This window comes from Myzus persicae, unplaced genomic scaffold (genome assembly GCF_001856785.1).
Source record: "Myzus persicae strain clone G006 unplaced genomic scaffold, MPER_G0061.0, whole genome shotgun sequence".
NCBI classification, from domain to species: Eukaryota; Metazoa; Arthropoda; class Insecta; order Hemiptera; family Aphididae; genus Myzus; species Myzus persicae.
The window spans coordinates 309,307-330,140 of record NW_019104366.1 but is presented as its reverse complement, the minus strand read 5'-3'; the positions used below and the strand labels follow the sequence as shown (position 1 = coordinate 330,140).

The window sequence follows — 20,834 nt, the reverse complement described above, 5'->3', positions numbered from 1 at the left end:
ATACTGAGTACATAAATTGTACAGTTAAGCTTTATGTAGTCCTTCAATTCTGCCAAAATCAAATTGTGAGCCATGCCACCTCTATATAGTTACTTAAAAGAAAAACATTTTCTGTACTAACATATTTTTCATTTCTTCAGAAATAATTAACAACAATTTTTAGTTGCTCTTTCAAGCATGACTTTCTTTAATTTTTCAAAATGAAAAATACACATTAATAATGTAGATAGTGCAACATAAAATATATACAATCACTTTTAACAGCAATAAAATGATAATAATATTAATAACATATTATAAATGATAAAATTAACTTTTAATTATAAACATGTTTTAAGTTATTAAGTAGGTACCTACTTAATGTTATTATTTTTCATATTAATTACAATTTTTTTTTGATTTTTTTGACTTCCATTACATATTACTCATTAACATAATAATAATATTAATAATGGGAAATATAATATTGATGGGTAACAAACTTACAGTATGAACAAAAAAATGTTGTACATAAAAAAAAAACACAATAAGTAATTAGGTACCCCTAATACAATCAATACCTAATATATGATTAAATAAGAATTTTACAGTTACATATAAATAAATAAATGTATTATGACCAATTATATAGGTACCAATTATGGAATGTCATACTTTTGTTTTACGGCTTTTAGTTCACACTAAACATATTATAAATAATTGTTTAGTTAGGTCGTGATGATAAGTATCTAAAGACTAAAAAATACAAAAGGCACTTATATCTGTATATTAAAGTTATAGATCAGTCTCATATGTTACGCCAGTGACAGTCGTAAGACTAAGACCCGTTGAATATATTGTAAAAACAAAATGGCACTGTTGTCTTTCACCGACTGTTCAGATTTAAGTATGAACACAGTCACTGTCAAAATCTATTATTATAATATAAAATCACTAATAATGAGTTCGATCGACATTAGTTGAGATCCATAAGAGTATATATTTACAAAGATAAAAAGAAAAACTATTATTACCCTGGCTTGTACCTCTTTTGCCGCATACAAAATTAATAATAATAATTATGTTTAAACAATTCAAATTTAATAATAATTTAAAGACCACTTAAAAGGGTATTAAGGTATTTTGAATAATTTCCCAAGCGATACGATGCCGTAAAAGGGGAATATCCTTCTGAGTATAATCAGGGTGCCTATTGAACAAATAATATCGAGCATTTGTACATGTAAAGACACCACAGTCATCAGTATTTGACTGTTTAGGAGAGAACAGTTTTACATTTTCGAAGCCTGTGGGGAAAATCTCCTTAAAAGCTAGATCTACAAATTCATTTACTAAATCCAATTCTTTACTGCCCGTATGGTCTATGCTATCTATAACTATCAACTTCCTTTGCCGAATTTCCAACACCACAAAAGCCCAATGGTTGCGATTGGGGTTGATCGGAATGATAATTTTGTCATATTCATCAGTTTTATTGATTTTTTCTGGAACAAACCCTTTCCGAGTACAACTGGTTAACATATCCGGATCCATCAATAATACTCGCTTACTATGTTGAACCAACAACAAAAAATAATGCATAATGACTCCATCGGTCAGCCAGGCTCTTGGAGTAATTAATTTAAAAAGATCAGACGTAAGCAACTTATAACCATCGGTATGACGTACAAGTAAGTCTACCCTTTTTGAGGACAAAAAATGTAAGGTTTCTTGAACTTTAGTTTTGAACCTCGGGAGAATCTTTTTTATGTTTTTTGGAGATCGAATTTCATGGACACTTGTTAATTGGATAGTTTCCACTGCCTGGCTGGTCTCCAAACTAGTATCATCATCTTCCGTATCACTTAATACAATTGGGTCATTTTGTTCTCCATTTAATTGCACACTATTCTCATCTTCATCGTCACTTATCAAATTTATGATATCTTGTTCACCATCATTGATATTTTCTGTTCTTACTTCCTGTTTATTTTCATCATCAGAGTCCACAATCGTAAATGCATCAATATTATAATTTTGTTCTCCATTAACTACCATTGAAGTACTCGGTTGATTTTGAGAAGTACTATCATCTAGATTATCAAAATCCACATAATCTATTTCCATAAGGCTTTCAAAATTTGATGGATAGTCTTTATAAATGTTATTTATATCATCCACTATTGATGAAAACATCAAATCCATATTCGAGTGGTCAACCGATAAAATATTATTTGAATCGGCTGTTTCATCATTCACTAATGGGAAAGGGTTTTCATTTTCTTCTTCGTTTCTTCCAAAATAATACCTATCAGTATCTTCAGTTACATCCATGAGCTCATTTAAGTCGGCCATACTGTTGATAATGACAATTTCCGGCTCGAATCGATTCATTGTATAGTCTTGATTGTCACAGGGCCAGGTAAGTCTAAAAACGAAAACAAAAACAACTATTTATATAAAATTAAACTATAAACATAATAATTAATACAAATATCAATAATTATTTAGGTTATTTTCTAATCAGTTATGAAGGACATCTAAAATAATAGCAACAAATTATCTTAAATGCTAAAACGAATAGTATGCATGTGGCAATAATCTATTCCAGCGGTTCCCAACCTTTTTAGCTGTGTGGACCACCAATTTTGTAAACAAATCTTTGAGGCCTACAAACAGCTCACCTATATACGAATGCATAAATATATATATATATAATATATGTATATACAAACGTCAGTTGTTAGAACTAAAAAGAATTAAAAAATCAATTGTCTATCATGAAAAACACTTTATTAAACTTAATCACAATCTAAACAATTTAATGTGATTTTTGACATTACTTGTGCTTCATGAGAGTCAATATCGGGATGAAAATTGGATGGTTTTACAATTAAATCACTTTCAACATTCAGTTGATTCCTATATTTAGCGTTAATTAATAATTTGACACTGCAGAGTGTAGATAATATTGATAAATATTATTATAACCAGAAATATTATTAGGTATACACTAAAAATATAATATTATTTAAAATATATATATAATATCAAGTATTATATATTTATATAGTTTACGGCCCAGTACCAAGCTGCTTGAGGCCCACAAGTGGGCTGCAGCCCATGGGTTGGGAACCACTGATCTATTCAATTAAATCATTTTACCGACGGTAAAGTTAGTGAATAGTAATATATACTGTACTCTCTGCACTAGCAGGCGTTACTTTCAATACTTAAATAAATAAATAGTTATATTACTCATTGAGTCCTAGTCATTGAATAATTAGTGTAAGTATCTAGCCATGTTGAGAAATTTAAATATTTATGAAAATGTATGTATTATAATAGGCAAAGTCACATATACCTATTTATTAAAGCAAATATTTGAAGTGTATATTATAAATATCATTACAAATTAAGTTTGCTAAAGTTAACTAAGTTTGTAAGACGGAGGCAACACATGCGAATGTAGCATGAGCTTAAGAGGGATAAAATAAAATGACAGTTTTATGATTAAACTATTTGAAATATAATATTACATTTTGTAAATATTTTTCAAAAATAAAAAATCTATCATTTTTGATTCCTGTAGGATAAATATTATCTATTTGTGTGTGTAAATGTAACATCCGAAACAATCCATAGTATTGAACATAAGTAATTAATATATTACTATGATATAGTAGATTAAATTTTCTAGAGTTGATGACAGAAAGTTTATGGATAAACCAAAAATATTGGATTAAATATAAATTAAGTAATACTTAATATGTGTAAAATATAATTGTATTGAAATATCATTTTTAATCTTCAGGATGCTAGGATAATTTTACGATGATAAATTTAAAAAAAACCAATATAAAAATGAATTTCAATTAAAAACAAAAAAAAAACAACATTCAAATGCCTAGAAAATGGATTACAAGCAAATTATTATAGTCCACCTTTAAGATATTCTGATTTAAGTTAACAACAATTAAATAATTAACGACTTAAAATGTCTGTTGCCAGCTGAGCGTACAATTTTGCTATATTAATAGTAATTTAAAGTGATACAGTTAATTCCATTTTCTTAATGATTAGTTGAGAAATTGAATTTTAAATCAATAAAAATAGTTTTAAATATTATGAATTTGTAAGTCACTTACATTTCAACTGGAAGTGTTATAGACAATTCACAAGTTGATTACCAGTTTGAGTGAGTACCTATAAAATTAGAATTTTCAATTAGTAATTTTAAACAATAAATAAATAAATATACATTTATCATTAATGTTTAATCCCTCTAAACAAGTGTAATATTATGGTTGATTGCAAACTCCACCAGAAAACTGGTTAGATAAAAAGGTAATGAAAGGGTCTGATACAAACTGCCAGTTTTATATTTTTATCTGTAATGAGTATATAGAAACTCTGTCAGTCTTATAGCCTTGCTTATGTAAAATTTAATTACATATCTCAACCAAATAAGCTCAAAAATTAAAAAAAAAATGTATAGGGTTAGAGAAGTCTATAAATAGTCATAATAATAGATTGATATTGCACTTAGAAGTTTAAATATCACAAATTGTATCACATTATTTTAGTTCATAATTCAAAATATTATTACATAACATACCTAGGTACATATTTTATAATTATTACAGTTATTTAAGAATTTGTATTCAATACATATTACAATTTATATGATTTGTTCATACAATATTAGTATTTTTATTTTCAAGTTTTGTATATTTTTAGGTATATATGCATACTTAACTATTATTTAATGTGGATGATCATTATTCTACAAATTAAATTTTTTTTGGTAATAATTTAATATATTATATTTTTTTTTTCACTGAAGGAGTGTTTACATGAAAACCCAATTTTATCTGTTTTTTTTTGGCGGAATTAGCATTAAAAAAAAGTGCTCGTAGCCGAGTTTACATGCACCCATAATTATAGTCTTAAATTTAACCTTGAACTTAAAACTGTTAAAATGATACAATCCCACAAATTGTACAATTGGAGTATTTATAATTTAATATTTTTAAGAATAAAAAAAAGCGGGTAGTAAGCAATGTACTGCTGTGCATTGGGTGTCTGATGAGTCACTAATGCGTGTGTTAAATTTAAATCCAAAAATCACTATATACAAAAAACAATTCTAAGAGCCTATAATGTTTCTAAGTAAATTTTAACATTTTATTGTGTATAAGGCGGTTGGAAGCAGTGTATTTATTTCACCTTTTAGACCTAAAAGCCTGATAACACATACTTAAAATTATCAGATTTCAATTTTGTATAAAGATTTGAGTTGATCGACATTTTTTCTAGATTATTGTGGAAATAAACTGTTGATATATTTTTTTAAATTGTTCTTAAATCTTATTTTGGTTCCTTAGTTTTTTGATTGACTTTAGTATCTTCTTTAAGAATGTTAATCAGTTATTCTAAAATCGACTTCCACAATAACCTAAAAATACAACGATAAGTACAAATATTTGTACATAATTGAAATCCGATTATTTTAAGTATGCGTAATCTTGTGAGACTTTTAGGTAATTGATTAAAATTTGTTTCCTCGTTGGAAAAAAATATTTTATTTCACCAAATGCAATGATTTGTGCATGTGCGTACGAACGGCTAATTGTTTGCCGGAAACGTTTGATGTCGGCGCGTAATGCCAGCGTCAAGCTTAATTATAACCAAAGAGCAAGTCCATAAACCTTTTTTAGTATTAGAAATTTTTTTTCGATATATATCGATATATCGGTAAAATAGTGTTAGATATATCGTGGTATCGGTGTGCAATGTATCGAAATTACAATATATCGATAGTCTACGATTTTTTGCCATCCCTACCAGTGTGCTTATAATGACTTTTTATTATTCGGGGTTACATTTTTATCTGCAAAAAACGCAACACTATTGCTCTCCGTGAAATATAATAGATCTTGCTTAACAATTTCCCAATACACAATCTAAAATTACAGTCGGAGTGATAAACTCAAAATTAAAGTTAAAATTTCGGGTTAACCAAGTTCGACTGCATTTATACATGGCGGCATTTTAAACATTTTTTTTTTTTCATAACCGCATTTTTCCAATATCTCTGTAGGTATACCATAAAGACATAAAATATTTTACTATTAAACTTAACATTTTCCATGACTATAGCTAAAAAAAAATCGCAAATATTTTGTGAATTTTATTGAGCATACAAATTGGTTGTATAAAATCAATGAATTGGTTCAATGAAAATCAGGTATCTAAGGTTATATTTTTTAGAGTTAGGTACACTGCAAAACAAAATCGACAAAAACTGGTTTTACGTAAGAATCTTAATTTTTTCCTGACGCTTTTGTTTATTTTACCCCTTTCAGTAACAACTACATTCACTTTCCTATCAAAGTATCAAAAAAGAGGCTGCTTAAGAAAATCGAAGCATTTTAACTACCCTAAAAAAAAAAAACTAAAAAATAGTAAAAATTAAAAAAAAACACACATCATTATAAAGTCAATAAATTCTTAGCTCCGTTCAGAACTTAAAATTTGGAAATTTTTGGTCGGGTACCTCTTCTGAAATAAATGAGGGCATTCCGAAACCGTTAAAATTAAGGACCGAATAAAATAACCCTAGAAAAAGTTGGGAATGTAAAGCCCGTCATCGACCCGATACGGCTTACATAATTATTGTGTGTATACGACTATAGTGAGTGGAGCATTATGGTTGGCAGAGCGAATAAGCATAACAAACACGTCCTCATAATTTTTCTTCCATGAGATGCGTTCACATCGTATTTGGAACGACAAAAGGGAAGGAATCATTTTTTACGGCGTACTGGCGCACGTCGAGCGGTAAGTGGTAACGACAGATGCCCTGGCATCTGCCGTATACAACCGTCTACTCACCGCAGCATGAGGTTAACCCCAATGGAGGTGGACCGTTCAACGTTTGCGTTATGGGTATTTTTAAAAATAAAGTAGTTCGAAGTCCGATACACACGCCCAACACTACTAGTCAATACAACCACTAATGAACTCTGTTGACCGTCGAGTATAAAATCACCAGTCACGACATTGGACATGTAAGGAAAATGTGATTATTTAATTTGCTCAAATGTAATTTCAGAAAACCATGCGGACGGAACGGATCTACTGAAAACGAACGTTTGGAAGCTCGAATTCTCAATTTATGGGATTTATCTGTGATTTTAATCAGTCGTCCGACATTTTTTCTACAAGTATTGACTATTCCGAGAATTATGATGCACAAAACCACATTTCATTAATATTAAAATAATAGGTAAGTTAGTAACATATATGTATATATAATTAGTTTATTAATATAAAAATAAATAAAATGCAGAATTGCAAAAGAATTAATTAAAAAAAATTGCTTAACATGATGGAAATGTAATTAACATAATCTTATAAGTATAACAGTAACCAGAAAATTTTATATTAATTACTTAAAAATAAGAAAAAGTTCCATAATAGTGATATCATATTATGTAATTATCTGTAAGCAGTCTTGTAAAAGATACTTTCAAATACTTTTTTTTATACATAAATGTGTAACACCTTTTTAATTTGACCTAATGCCCTTGTATATAAATTTAATCATTAGTTAACTGATTTTAGCATTTTCTAGTTTTACTTAAATTAATTAAAATAAAAAGAATTATATGCAGCATTTTTGGTATTTGGTGCAATGCACCATCAAATGCTAAAACTTGGACAGCAATGTTAAAAAAATTTTTTTTTTAAGTAACGGTAAAATTCAAATTCCAAAATAAACTCACTAACAGAATATAGAATGTAGAATGCCGCGCTGAACACACACAGCCTCCAATCATTAGTCAGTATTAGACATATTTAGTCCATTGCTGATAATCATAATAATATGACACTAGTACTTAGGCTTCTAAAAATATTACGGTTTATTAATAGTTTAGTACTCAACGATGAAACATAAAAATTTAAAATGCATTATTTTATTTAAATTTGCTTGTCCCCGTACATAGAGTAAGATGAAAAGGTATTCAGAATAGTATTTGGTTTTAAATACAGATACTTTCAAAATAGTACTTTAGAAGACTGTCTGTAAGCCTAAAAAATAATTAAAACCTTTTAAAATTCTTAAGATTTTTTTCACCATTTAAGGAGCGTGTTATATTAAAATGAAGAACATTGTTATATTTTTTACAATAAATGGAACTGGAATAAGAAATTTAATTTTGCGTATTTTTAGATTTTAGTGATATTTCTGGACTTTTGATGTGTGCTTTTTTTTAATTAAAAAAAATGGTCAAATTTTAAAAGTAAATAGACTGACCTAATGAGGGCATCATTTTTTATTATTTCATATTTGGTTTTAATTTGAAACTTACTATCTGCTGATCATAACTATACCTATTTTTTGTCATTTATTGCAGTGATTAGTTGTGCTACTAGTTGAACGTGTTGTGGTTATTCTTTGTCACTTCTTAACTTGTACCTAACTCTGTTATACTATGCCAATTTTATCATGTTTTTTTTTGTCTTATATTTCGTGATATTTAAGGTAATGCAATAGTGCATATTTATGCAATTTTAATTGAAAAAAATTAATCAACGGGCTTTAAAGATTAAAAGAATGTGGCAGCATCTGCAAGTGTTGTCGCCATCTTACAAGTGCGTAACATAGCAAATTGTACTCTCAGCAGATTAAGTTTTGATCTCTTAAAACATCTGTAAACATTATAGTGATTTGACCTCTTATAACATTTAAAGGTAAGATTATTATCTAGGCCATCTCATAAGCTCTTTATTATATTTTAATTTTAAAGGGAGATGAGTATTTTAAAATTTAAAAATACCTATAACTTTCTTTAAAATTAAAATGCATATATTTAAAGCATTTGGGATGCACTAGTTAATAAACCTTACCATTAAATGTTATAAGAGGTTAATTCACTCTAATCTTTAACACACTTTTATACTTCATAGAGAAAGTATTTATTGCCAGAGAAATATTAAAAGAAGAATATTATTATGCTGCATGTATTAATATAAATAATATAGTAGTTAGAATAGAATCAAGTCCATATAGTCAATAGAATAGTAGTTGACCACCAGATATGTTTTAATGTAGCTTGTTGAAAAACGTCGGCGACCCATGATGTACTTTTAAAAAAAATGAGTACAAAATAGTTTTCATCACATAAATTCAGCCTTAAAGCACTTGTCTATTATAGGCCCACAAAATAATTATAACTTTCTCCATATTTTTCACATTTTTAAACTACACAAGAAATTTAAACAAATATAGCATAATATTATATAGTATTCTAGTACAGAAATTTTTAGTTATATTATATGGAAATAAATGAACTCAAAATTGACTTATTTTTAGTAATTTAGCCAAATAAAAATGCACAATATTGCGGTACTTTGAAATTTTGTATTTTCCAATTTGACTAATTTCATTCATTCTATATTTTGAGTAGATGCACACCAAAATCAAGATTTATATGTACAACATTATATGGTTACTGTATTATAAGTAAAACTAAATTTGATTATGGGGCCAAAGTGGCTGAGTAGATAACGTGTCGGTTGCAATGCGCGTCGTCGAACCTCGGGCGGCACTTCTCTCCGGGCAGTCATGGTGTCCCTTCCCCCCCCCCTACATGGCAGAAACCTACGGGTGCCCACTAGAAATTCTGCCACACAAACACACACGTGTTCCCATAACCCAACAGTACCGTAACCTCTACAGCTAATGGCCTCAGTTGCCGAAGCTTAAATAAATAAAAAAATTTGATTATGCTTAAATCATTGCAAGCCCTCTAACAGATAGACACAATTTTTGATCTTGGTTGAAATTTGTTTCATAATATAATATTATTTAAATATAGCTAATATTGCATATAAAAAAATACCTAATATAATGTTCAGTATAAAAAAAAAGAACGGAGGCTTAATGAAAAAAACATTCTTTAAATAAAACAATAAGATTTTATTCATACTTTATGATGTTTAACATTATATAATTTGTAGTAGATAATATAATATTCATTCTTAAAAAAACTCAAATATGTGTTTATTTATTCTACGTACGTTGTTTGTCCTAGTGTATGGGCTTATTTAAGTAAAGCACAGTAGAACGTCGATAAGTCATTATTCAACAGAAATGTTTTCGACTAACTATAATATTTTAAAATAAAATGTATGCCAATATATATAAGTAAATATAATCATAAATAAAATGCAAAATTATGTAGTTTAAAAATTGTAGGGACATGTCACATATTATGTATCAATTAAATAACTGTGTATGGTCCTTGTCTATATAAAACAATTATAACCTCTCACTTTTTTTAGTTTTTAACCATGCATTAAAATAATTATTGTTAGTTAATTATGAAGTAATAATAATATTGTATTTAATTAAATAATAACAAAAAAGGATACTTCAGAGAAAAACAAAAATTATAAATATTTTGGGGTATAAGTCACAAGCGTCAAATTATATTATTCAACAAACAAATTAGATTTTGACCAAACACTTTTTACAATAAATAAAATTAAAATTATATTATAATTATACCACTCCTCTTTCGTCATTTGTAAGTTGTGCTAGCAAAGTTTTAAATCATTGCAAACTAGTAACTACTTTGTTTCACAGATGACTTGAAACTATTTATGCAAATCGATTCTTTTGATGACTTCAAAACCTAAACATAGACACACCTAAACATTATTTCTAAATGGTCTTAAACATTAGAATGTTAACTTGGAACTTCGATAAGTGCATACTAGGTCATTCACTTGAAAACAGAAATTATGTGGTCCTATGAAATTGAACAGACAAGCGAGCAAAACACAATTTCTAAAGATGGACCAAGTTTGTTTAAGTCATGTGCTAATCGTTTTATGAACGCTAGCAATCTTGTAAGCTTTACAACATGTCACTTAATATTAGAGTACAATGCTCTTCTTTGGGATCCACATACATCAGGTATAACTCTCATCAGCTTGAAAATGGTACAAAGAAATGTTCTTAGGTTTGATGGATATACACCATCCTCCCCACAACTACACCTCGTATTTCCAAATTTCTTAATAGCTTTGCTGGACGAAGAAATACTCTTAAGTTAAAAATGGATTATTTTTAGGAAAATTAAATTCTCTTGACCTCTTAAGTCTAATTTGCTTTAGAATACCGTATCAAAATTTCAGAACAGCCTTTTTACATTCTTTCTTGCACCTCTATTTATTTAACAATTAACCAATGAGAAGATCACACAAATATGCAAATAAGCCATAAAAACGACATAAAATGTAATTTAAAAATAATTATTGTAATTAGAGATATGAGTGGTCAAAGTAATTTAATATAAAAACAATTTAAAAGTAAAATTTAAATTTAAAAAAATATAAACAAAAACCTTAAACTTGAGAAAGATGCCCTACATTGTAATAAAACTACAAAATATGTCCTATTGTATGATAAATTGTAGTAATAGAAAATATATGATCTTTAAAAAACAAAATAGTGCATTTTTAGCTATAAATTAAGAGCTAAAAATTCAAAATAAATTTGTTATATTTTGAATCAAGGAACCATGAAAACAAATAGATTAAAAATAGCATTTTCTAGAACTAAAGAAAAAATGCGAGTCATCAACATCCTATTTTTAGTTAGGGCTTACAGATGTTAAAAATCTAACACCCCGATTTTGCCTTTTGTACTTATATACATACATTTTGTTGATGTTTTTTTAAGGTACGAAATTTGCCCTAGTTTTTTTCTTCTACTCATTCCTGCAAAAATGTTCAATTAAATTTTTTTGGTCCCTAATAGTTTAATGCTTATGTCCAGTATTTTTCAAATTATTCATTGGTGGCTCCCTATGAAAGTTAATGTATGAACATTCATTTAACCACAAAGCAGAATCTTGCCTAATAGGTTTTTAATTAAAAATTGAAATAAGTTTAAAAAAATTCTACATAATATGGTGACATTTTTCTTTTAGATTTGCCATTTAATTCAGTGATAAGTAAGCTAAACCATCAATCCTGCTGCAATATTTTTGAATTTTTCTATATGTTAATTGAATACATTGTTTGCTTAACTGTTTAACCTAGTGTAGGGACTTTTCTTTTGCAGACCAGATATTATGGTCGGCAACCTCATTGACCCAATAGTTTTTACTATTTATTTATATATTTCATTAACGGGTAAACACCCTTTTGGTAAATATAATTGTAATGCATGTGGTATTCAAAATAAGAAAAATTAACTGTACATTTAATTATAGTATACTTAGAACTATTCTTAATTAGAAAAATTACAGATTTAAATAATAATTAAATACTAATACAAATAAATTATTCTTGATAGATAAGTGTAGTTGAGATATACCATTACAACAAAATTGTTGGATTTTATTGTTGAATTGGTTTAAAATGAAGTGGAAAGATGTCGATTTCTGTTATTTATTTTGTCTGCATTTTGATTATTGATAGATCATTGTGTTATATTGGTTTTTGAAGTATGAGAGCTGTTGAAGTCTTGTGGATGCACAGAACTTGAATCGTTCTAAAATGGTAGGGGTATCCACTAATCCATGGAAGACTTTGTAAAAAAATACTGGATAACAATCACGGTTCTTCTGTTTTTTTTTAAAGATGTTAGGGTAGTTATTCGAGTGTGATCAATCAATCTGTATCTGTAATCTCAATCTGTGTAAACTTCATATAACTATAGAATTGGTCTTGTACTTTTTCTAGATTTGAACATACTAAAGTATATAAGGCTCTAGCATTTGTTTGTGATTGTGATTGATATAACTTGTGTTCTTAAAAATATAGAATGACTCCTAGATCTTTTATTGATTATTGTGTTAGTGTAATTGAAGTGCTATTAATATGATAGTTGAAATGAAAATAATGTTAACTTTTTGCACTTCGTAGGATTTAATTCCATATTATACATTTTGTACCAATTAGAGAGAAGAGTAATGTTGTGTATAGGGTATGAAAATCTTTAAGATTGTGTATGTATTTTATTAATTTTGTATTGACGGCATTTAATTCTACGTTACAATTTTTTTAGGTGTGAAATCATTTAAATATAAACAAATAAGACTGCTGATAAAAATCCATCTTATGGGCATCCTGAAGTTATTTTAATGGGTTTTGTAGTTGAATTTTTCAAAATTTATAAGTACTTCATCAATGATTCTTAAATAAACAAATGTATGCCAATATTCAATAGTATTTGAAGTATTATTTTCAGACTATGTCTTGTTCACTGGTTCACACCGTTCGCGTTTTTCTTTTGATTCTATAATCAAATAAATACATAAATATTTTTCAACAATATATTATTATACAAGCTTAGGCGCATGTTAAACGTATATTTTATTTTATAAATAATATACAGTATTATTAAATGAAGCAATAATATATAATCTAAATATTTAAAACAGAGCTAACCTTCGTTTGTGGGTAGTGACAATATTATATTATTTTTATTTACAAAATGTTGAAGCTTTTGTCGAAATATATCAAAAGCTTTGCCAGAATGTAGATGTGTAAGTGAATCAATAACACCTTTCATTATATTTCCTGAATTTCCCAATGCAGCTTTTTTTATTTTGAAGCTAATTGCTCAAAATATTAATGATGCAAAGTACATTGTAAGGGATGAAAATTATAAGAATGTTTTTTTTCGTTATTGAACTTAAAATTCCTGAAAATTAATAATAACTAGGGCAGAGGACTCGTAGCATTTGTATAGTTGTTTTGCACGTTTACAAAAATATCAAAGTAAGAAACAAATACGTTTCATGCTGAAACAAAGCTAGTTTTGAAATTTTATTTTGCATATAAATGTATATTTCAAATTTTTTATTTCGATTTTATAAGTTAAGATGCATATATTTTTCAATAATTTATCATTTTATCAAAAATGTTACCGTTAACGTTTTTATTTAATTTTAATAATTAATATATAACTAAAATAATGTTGAATTTAAAATTATTTTAAATATGAATCAAATCAATATGGTTTGTTGACTGATCCCACACGCACTTTTTTCCCTAGGACACGCCTTGAGGATTGCCGATTAGATTTATTTTCCGGTTATGAATTTTAATTATGTACAGATATTGTTTACTGTATAAGATATTATCAATACTGGTCACAGGAACGTCAGTGCAAACATCAAAATTTAAATACTCTATATTAATACAAAAATAATCAAATTTTGTATATTTTAGTGCATATTTGGTGAGTTTTTAGAGCTGCAAGTCCTCTGCCCTAAAAATAACTGTTTAGCATGTCATTGTCAGCTTATTAGAAAATATTGTTAGTTCTTATAAAATTAAAAATATTAAGCTATTACTTAAGCAACACTTTTGTCTGCCAGATCTTCAACTTCATCTTTAAGTGATTCAACAATAATTTTGCATTTTGGCCTTTTGATACACCCACAAAGCCTAGAAATCTCTTATACACTTCCAATTAAACTGCATAATCAACACATATTGAAAGTTGAACTTTGTGGATCCTAAATAAAAATTATATTGACATTTAATAATATTTAACATTTTTACTTAATACTCACCTAGCTTCATCACACATAATAGCAAAAAATCCAGTTGTATAAATTTTGTTGAAAGTAGTCACATTAAGTTAGCACATATTTAAATTAACTAGTATAGCTTTGTAAGTTTATAAATCAAATGATGGAAATCGTGTACGTTATGGGTAGGATTTTTTTAATTGTTCTTCGTGTCCATTGTTCTTCATGTCCACAAACTGAACATGTTTATGTTAACTAACAATGTCAAATACACGTTTAAAAAAAATCACAAATAAATAAAATGTATATTTTGTAAATTGCAATGCTGCTGCATTAAAACTTGAGAAGTAGGTAAAATCATTACAAGCATGTTATAAATTAATAGCAATGAATTAAGTTTTCTGTACGGTTGTCAATATTATTATTTCGTATGGCGTCTATGATCAACAGTGATAAAACTCAAAAATAAATAAACACATAAAACATTAAATAGATAAGAGGTTCCCCATTTGGTAAATGTAACTGTCATGCTATAGCTTCACATCCAGGTTCTTCATCCATTCCACCGCTTCTTCTTTCACCAGGTGGTTTTCTACTGTGGTGCCTTTAAATGCACGGATTGGACATTCAGTGGTGATTATGATTGATCGTCTGGGATTCATAGCCACAGTCATACGTTTCATTGTCACATAGTCCCCATTTATATATCATATGACCGCTTCTACCATGACCAGTTCTATTACGGTTTAGTGTTACCCAAGTATTTCTTTCGAGGTCAAATCCCGGTTGTTTGGTAGTTGGGTTGATCTACAGTTTTTGGTTATCTGGATATTTGTCATTACGCATTCAACAATTCAGTGGTTAGGTAAAAAAATGGATTCTTACTGATGCTATTTTTCTAGTTTCTTCTATGGAGCATGGGTGTAATTTAGGTAAACCTTTTGTAAAAGCAGGGGTTTTCAAAGTTGCACAATGAAATCCAATACTTTCACTAATAGTAAAACCTTGATCGGCTAAAACTTCATCACCCGGTAATAAATTATTTAAAAAGTTGTCATTTTCAGTAATATGTTTCTCACTCACTCTTCCACCAAAATCTTATATAAATGAAATAACTCCTTGAGTTACTAAATACATATTTTACTGTATTTTTATTTTTATAAGATGACCATGTTTGTTGAGATTTTGTTTTTAAATTGGATGGTTCCTCAACACATATTTCAAAACAGTCAATAATAACAGTAACTGAATTTCCAAAGGCAGCAAAAAATGATTGTAAAGCCTCTATGGCTCTTTCTGGCCAGTAAATCAAACTTTTAATAATGTGTTCAAAACTAGAAGTTAATAAACTGTTGGTATTTATCAGTTTTAAAATGAATTAAGCTATGCCATACACTGAGATAACATTTTAGCTTTTAAATTAGAACAAACATAAGATTTCACTTTCAGAAATCGAAAAAATGACCATGACTTATCAGCAGATTTGTTCACACACCCAAACATAGCACATGAGGTCGACATTTTGAAAAATTTATTTGAGTTACCGACTTTAATTTAAGTTTAATATTTGGGAGTGTATATATTGTATTGTTTTTCGTAAATTTGTAAATTGTATTAACTTTTAGTTTTGTTTAATAGTGAAGTTATACATAGCATTAGCTGATATTGGTTTTTAGGAAAACCTTTTTATACATTAATATATATTATATTTTATAACTTATAGGAATTTATTTTATCATTACGCTTAATTTTATCAAAATGTATTTCTGTTGGTTAACTCATATGAACGTCAGTTATGGTATTGGTTAGTAAAAATATTCAGGAATGAACTGATCGAAATTTAAAAAAAAATGAATAAAAGTCTAATTGATAAGTCATTTAATTTAAGTAGTTAATACAATATATGAATTATTAATAAATGTTAATTAGTGAATTTTTTTTTCAGTAAATGACGTCAAAATATGCTCTGAGGGTTGAGCCGATTGTTCACTTTTGAAAGGAGTTAATATGTATAGGCTGTGTTATGAAATACAGGAAATACAAATATTTGGTTACAGTTTTAATTTAATGGTAAGTTTTTGTGTGGATTTTTTTAATTTTTTCCAAGATTTTGGTTTTAACCACTTTCATAAAAAATTGATTCAAATGCAGTTTAATATTATTTTAGGAATAAATACATCAACCTCACTAATGATGCATTTCAATAGATAAAAGTACACAGGAAGTTTGTAACATTGAACGGAAATCTGCATAATACAAAGACTCTAGCAAAGTTCATTAGAAAACCAAGCAGAATCTGAAATGTAAAAAACAGAAAATAACACAATTAAAATAAAAAAATAACTGCTTAAAATACATAACACTATACAATTTATAATATATATTTATAATTATTTTTGTAAAAAATAAAGTTTATGTGTGAATTACTTAATTATTTTTTAATTATTTAATACTTTGTATTGATATTTTTAGTTAGGTATAATTTATATATATCATATTATCGGTAAAAGTGAAAAATCTTTAAATTCTGTTGAAATCAATAATATTTACTGTACGTTAGAATTAAAATTAAAATAATTTGACTGTATGGGTTGAAGCTGATGTACAGTTGTAAAACATTCTATTAAAGTAATGCATTTCCATCAACAATATTTAAAAAAGAACAAGTAACAGACCCTTACTTAAGTAACATTACAATTTGATGTATTTTAACAAAATATTGATTCCAGAATCATTGTTGACATTTTGAAAACAACTGTAAGTAATTCACTAAAATACTTTGTATCGTACTAAATTAAATTTTTCCTATTGGTTTGAACGAAGTAGGTAATGTAATAATGAAAGCCAGCACCATACTAATGTATATAACTTTACCTATTTATAGTACAAAATGTAGTACTTCCAAAAATATTTGTTAAAAATAGATCATCTATCACGAGCTTAAGTCGATAATTATAGGAACAATAACGGTACACTTATACAAACAAGAGTGGTGGGGAGATAAATTTTTATACGGTGCACTGGCGAGGAGTAAACCGACAAGTACCTCATTTTATAATGATAAAGATATGCCAATCGAGCGTATCTCTAAAATAAAAACTAAGATTTTACAACTTGGATCACAGGTGGAGTGAGCGATATCAAATTTTGTTAGACGATTATTATGGAATTGATAACTAACACTATTTAACTCTGTTAATTGTAACTTGCATAACACTATTACTTTCAAACTGGTAGAGGGTGTAATACACATGTATAAGGCTAGAATTAGTACTCGACCGACGGTCAGCGCTGACTTTAGTCAAGCGTAGATTTATCAAAGGATGCACATTAACAACTACAGTGCAGCGCTGAAAAGTTGATGCGCGCGTACAACTGCGTTGCGCTGACGAGGACCGTTGGTTGAGCTCGTCCGTCAGCGCCGACCGTCGGTTAGGTTAGGTTGACCGTCGGTTGAGCACTAATCCTAGCCTAAGTGTAATGTCAAAAGCGACTTGAGTTGTTAGATCACCTTTACAAGCCATGAACAGTTACTAGGCCTCCAATACACAAAATCAATATCAACAAACAATCGATTTTATGGACAGGACGCACAGTGCACTGTTTATCCATTAACTTTTGATTTCAGGACGGATACCCAACAAGTGTCCGACATATCGCAGATAACTTAACGCGAACGCGCGAGAACAAACACCGCGCAGCAGATAATCATAAGTATTAAAGCGGCACGACGTATTTGGTACCCATCGTGCTTAATGTGACAGAAGGGTATACTGACAACTGTCGTAATGAAATGGACCTAAGAAACAACTTACCGTTGGTGGGGTGTTCTAGACGAGTGTCGATCAATTGATCGGATGAGACGGGGAAATCATCAACAACGACAGAAGCGTAGTGGTGATCGACGTACCGTAAGCTAAATACTTGAGTCGTGTGAGAAGCGGGTGGCCGCTAGGTTTTCAGTCGTTCGTTGTGGGTTGAACAACGAGTGAAACGTAAAAATTTTAGGAATGCCGTGTGACTAGGTCAAGTGGCGAACCAGTAAAACGGTAGAGAAAAAAAAACTGCTGCGTTAATAAAAATCTGATGTTTACCGACGAAGCGTGCAGAAGGCAAATATGCAGGACCGACGAAAAACACAGAATGACGAAACGCGCACAAGAGTAATACAACAAAGACGGTGTGTTTTGAGGTTAGCGTCATAGGTTGTGAGTTACTAGTACCGAACGTCACTTGTACACTTGTACACTTGTACCACTCGTAGACGTAATGGTAAGTGACAACAGTACATTGTACGTTGTTGTATCTCCGCTGTGACGTCACGACGCTACCACCGCCGCCGATATCTACCTCCACCTATCCATAGGTGTAGAATGGTGGGGCCTAAGGGGGCTATAGCTCGCTTGGAATTCGCAAGAAGTTCCGGCGGCGTCGTCGTCGAAAGGTACCACTAGGGAAAAAAAGCTATTGGTAGCCCCCAAATAGATTAATCAAGCCTATGCACCTATCATTGATTAACTGCTTCAGTCCGTCATAATTATCATTTATCACAGATTATGGCGGCGTATGGCAAAGTGTCGGTCTACTCCCCCACGCCCCCCCACCACAACACAGAATGAGTGAAACCAGAATGTGTCGTGCGACGGTGACAATGTTAACGTTTCGGCCCTTCAGATTTTAATTTTTTTCTCTGTTCATTGACAGTCATGAAAGAAATAAAGACAGATAAATGATGAATTGTTTCTTACAGGGCGAGTGTGGGAGCGGGAAAGAGCGAAATAATGAATAAAAAAAAACCTCGTTTGTCAGGGACGGGCTTAGAAGAACTGATTCAAACACAAGTGATCGTCGTCGACGACGATGAAAAAAAATAAACTTTAGCCGAGGACGCGGACGGGGTCTTAGCCATTACATTTGATATTTCACATTTCTATAAAGTAGTTTATTCCTCCTTAAAATAAAAAAAAATCAACGAATATCGAAATCTAATAGAGCGATTTTTATATTTTGTTGTAATTTAAAAACGAATGACCGTAGACACTTTTGTCATTAAATATTTACATTATCTTTTCCTATACATAGTATATAATTTAAAAAATATTTTAATAAATTATGTACCTATAGTAAAGAAGTTTTTTCAAATGCCACTTTATCAGGTAGGTATTTTGTTATGTTGTATATAACAGATTAATAAGTATAGACGTAAAATATTTATGTTATATGTAATAGTTATTGCCAAATGTATAAAATAATTTGTGTCAATAATTGAATCACAAAAAGGTAGTTATTTACATTGTTTTTAAGTAATGTACAATTTACTAAGTTACCTAGCATAAGAAACCGTTGTACAGCAGACGAAGATCGCAAAAATTCAAAGCGAACTGCCGTGCGTTTTCCGGCGACGGCGCTCGTTCGACAATTCAAAATCATGCAAATTATTTTCTTCGTCATTATATTATATTATTATTAGTAATTTATTTTTTTACTAAATAAAATAATACATGGAATGTCACCTATTGTAGAGTAATAATACTACACCATGGTAAGACGTTCAAAGAAAAACAACAAAAAAGCAAACGTTTAAAAATAAATGACTTAAATTGCATTTATGTGGAAAAAAAAGCGCCACTCAAATATACATATCTACTTTATGCGGTGTGGTTAGTGCAGTAGGTCGTAGGTCGGTAGTTTTCTTAAAAATACGACGAGAGAAAAGTTGAAACGCGCAAAACAGTTTTTACCAACAAACATGAGACGGTAGGACGACTTCTTTGATGATATTTGATCATCTTTTGGGATGGTACTATGATACCACGAAATAAATTTTCTGTGATCATTGTTAAAGGGATCGGCGATGGACAGTTTTTTAAGGAGTTCGAAATAGGCAATTTTCAAATTGCTTATACGCGGGTCTTGTAAATGTGTACGTAATAAGTGATGATCAGCGTGTGTCGTGTGTGACTGTGTGTAAAAGAAATAGCAGATCGCTCCCGCACGCGCATGTACAAGTCATATACTCGGCGTTGCACTAGTGAACGGTAAACAATTTATGATCATTTGTATGCACTTTTTGTCCATCCTAACGATCGACCTAAGAATCCTATAATATTTTAGCAAACTGATCCGAATTCGTTATAATGTCTGCTTGAGATTGGTCAGTCCACATTATTAGATTTCTGAATTAAATTCCGAATAATCAACTTTTGAAAATTAAAAAAGTTTCAAAATATTCAAACTAAATTTATTGTTGTAGCTGTTGTTGGGGGGGGGGGGAGTGAAATTGGGAAAAGT

At 29.4% G+C, this 20,834-nt stretch overlaps 1 protein-coding gene and 1 long non-coding RNA gene across 2 annotated transcripts; one reads left to right on the top strand and one right to left on the bottom strand.

Moving 5' to 3' along the window:
- Positions 1–458: 458 nt before the first annotated feature.
- On the bottom strand, positions 459–20,810 carry LOC111041520 (ubiquitin-like-specific protease 1). Its single transcript, XM_022325799.1, has 3 exons — positions 18,359–20,810; positions 4,128–4,185; positions 459–2,407 (listed from the first exon to the last, which is right to left on the bottom strand). The coding sequence occupies exon 3, from the start codon at positions 2,371–2,373 to the stop codon at positions 1,102–1,104; it is 1,272 nt and encodes a 423-aa protein (XP_022181491.1). The 5' UTR covers positions 2,374–2,407; positions 4,128–4,185; positions 18,359–20,810; the 3' UTR covers positions 459–1,101.
- On the top strand, positions 6,779–16,928 carry LOC111041522. The gene is made up of 4 exons (XR_002605340.1): positions 6,779–7,021; positions 7,097–7,270; positions 16,489–16,613; positions 16,711–16,928. It is a non-coding gene; the product is annotated as an uncharacterized LOC111041522 (long non-coding RNA).
- Positions 20,811–20,834: the final 24 nt, after the last annotated feature.

Bases quoted from the DNA above. Each gene is read 5' to 3' on its own strand.
- LOC111041520 (XM_022325799.1), bottom strand. From the start codon at position 2,373: ATGAATCGATTCGAGCCGGAAATTGTCATTATCAACAGTATGGCCGAC.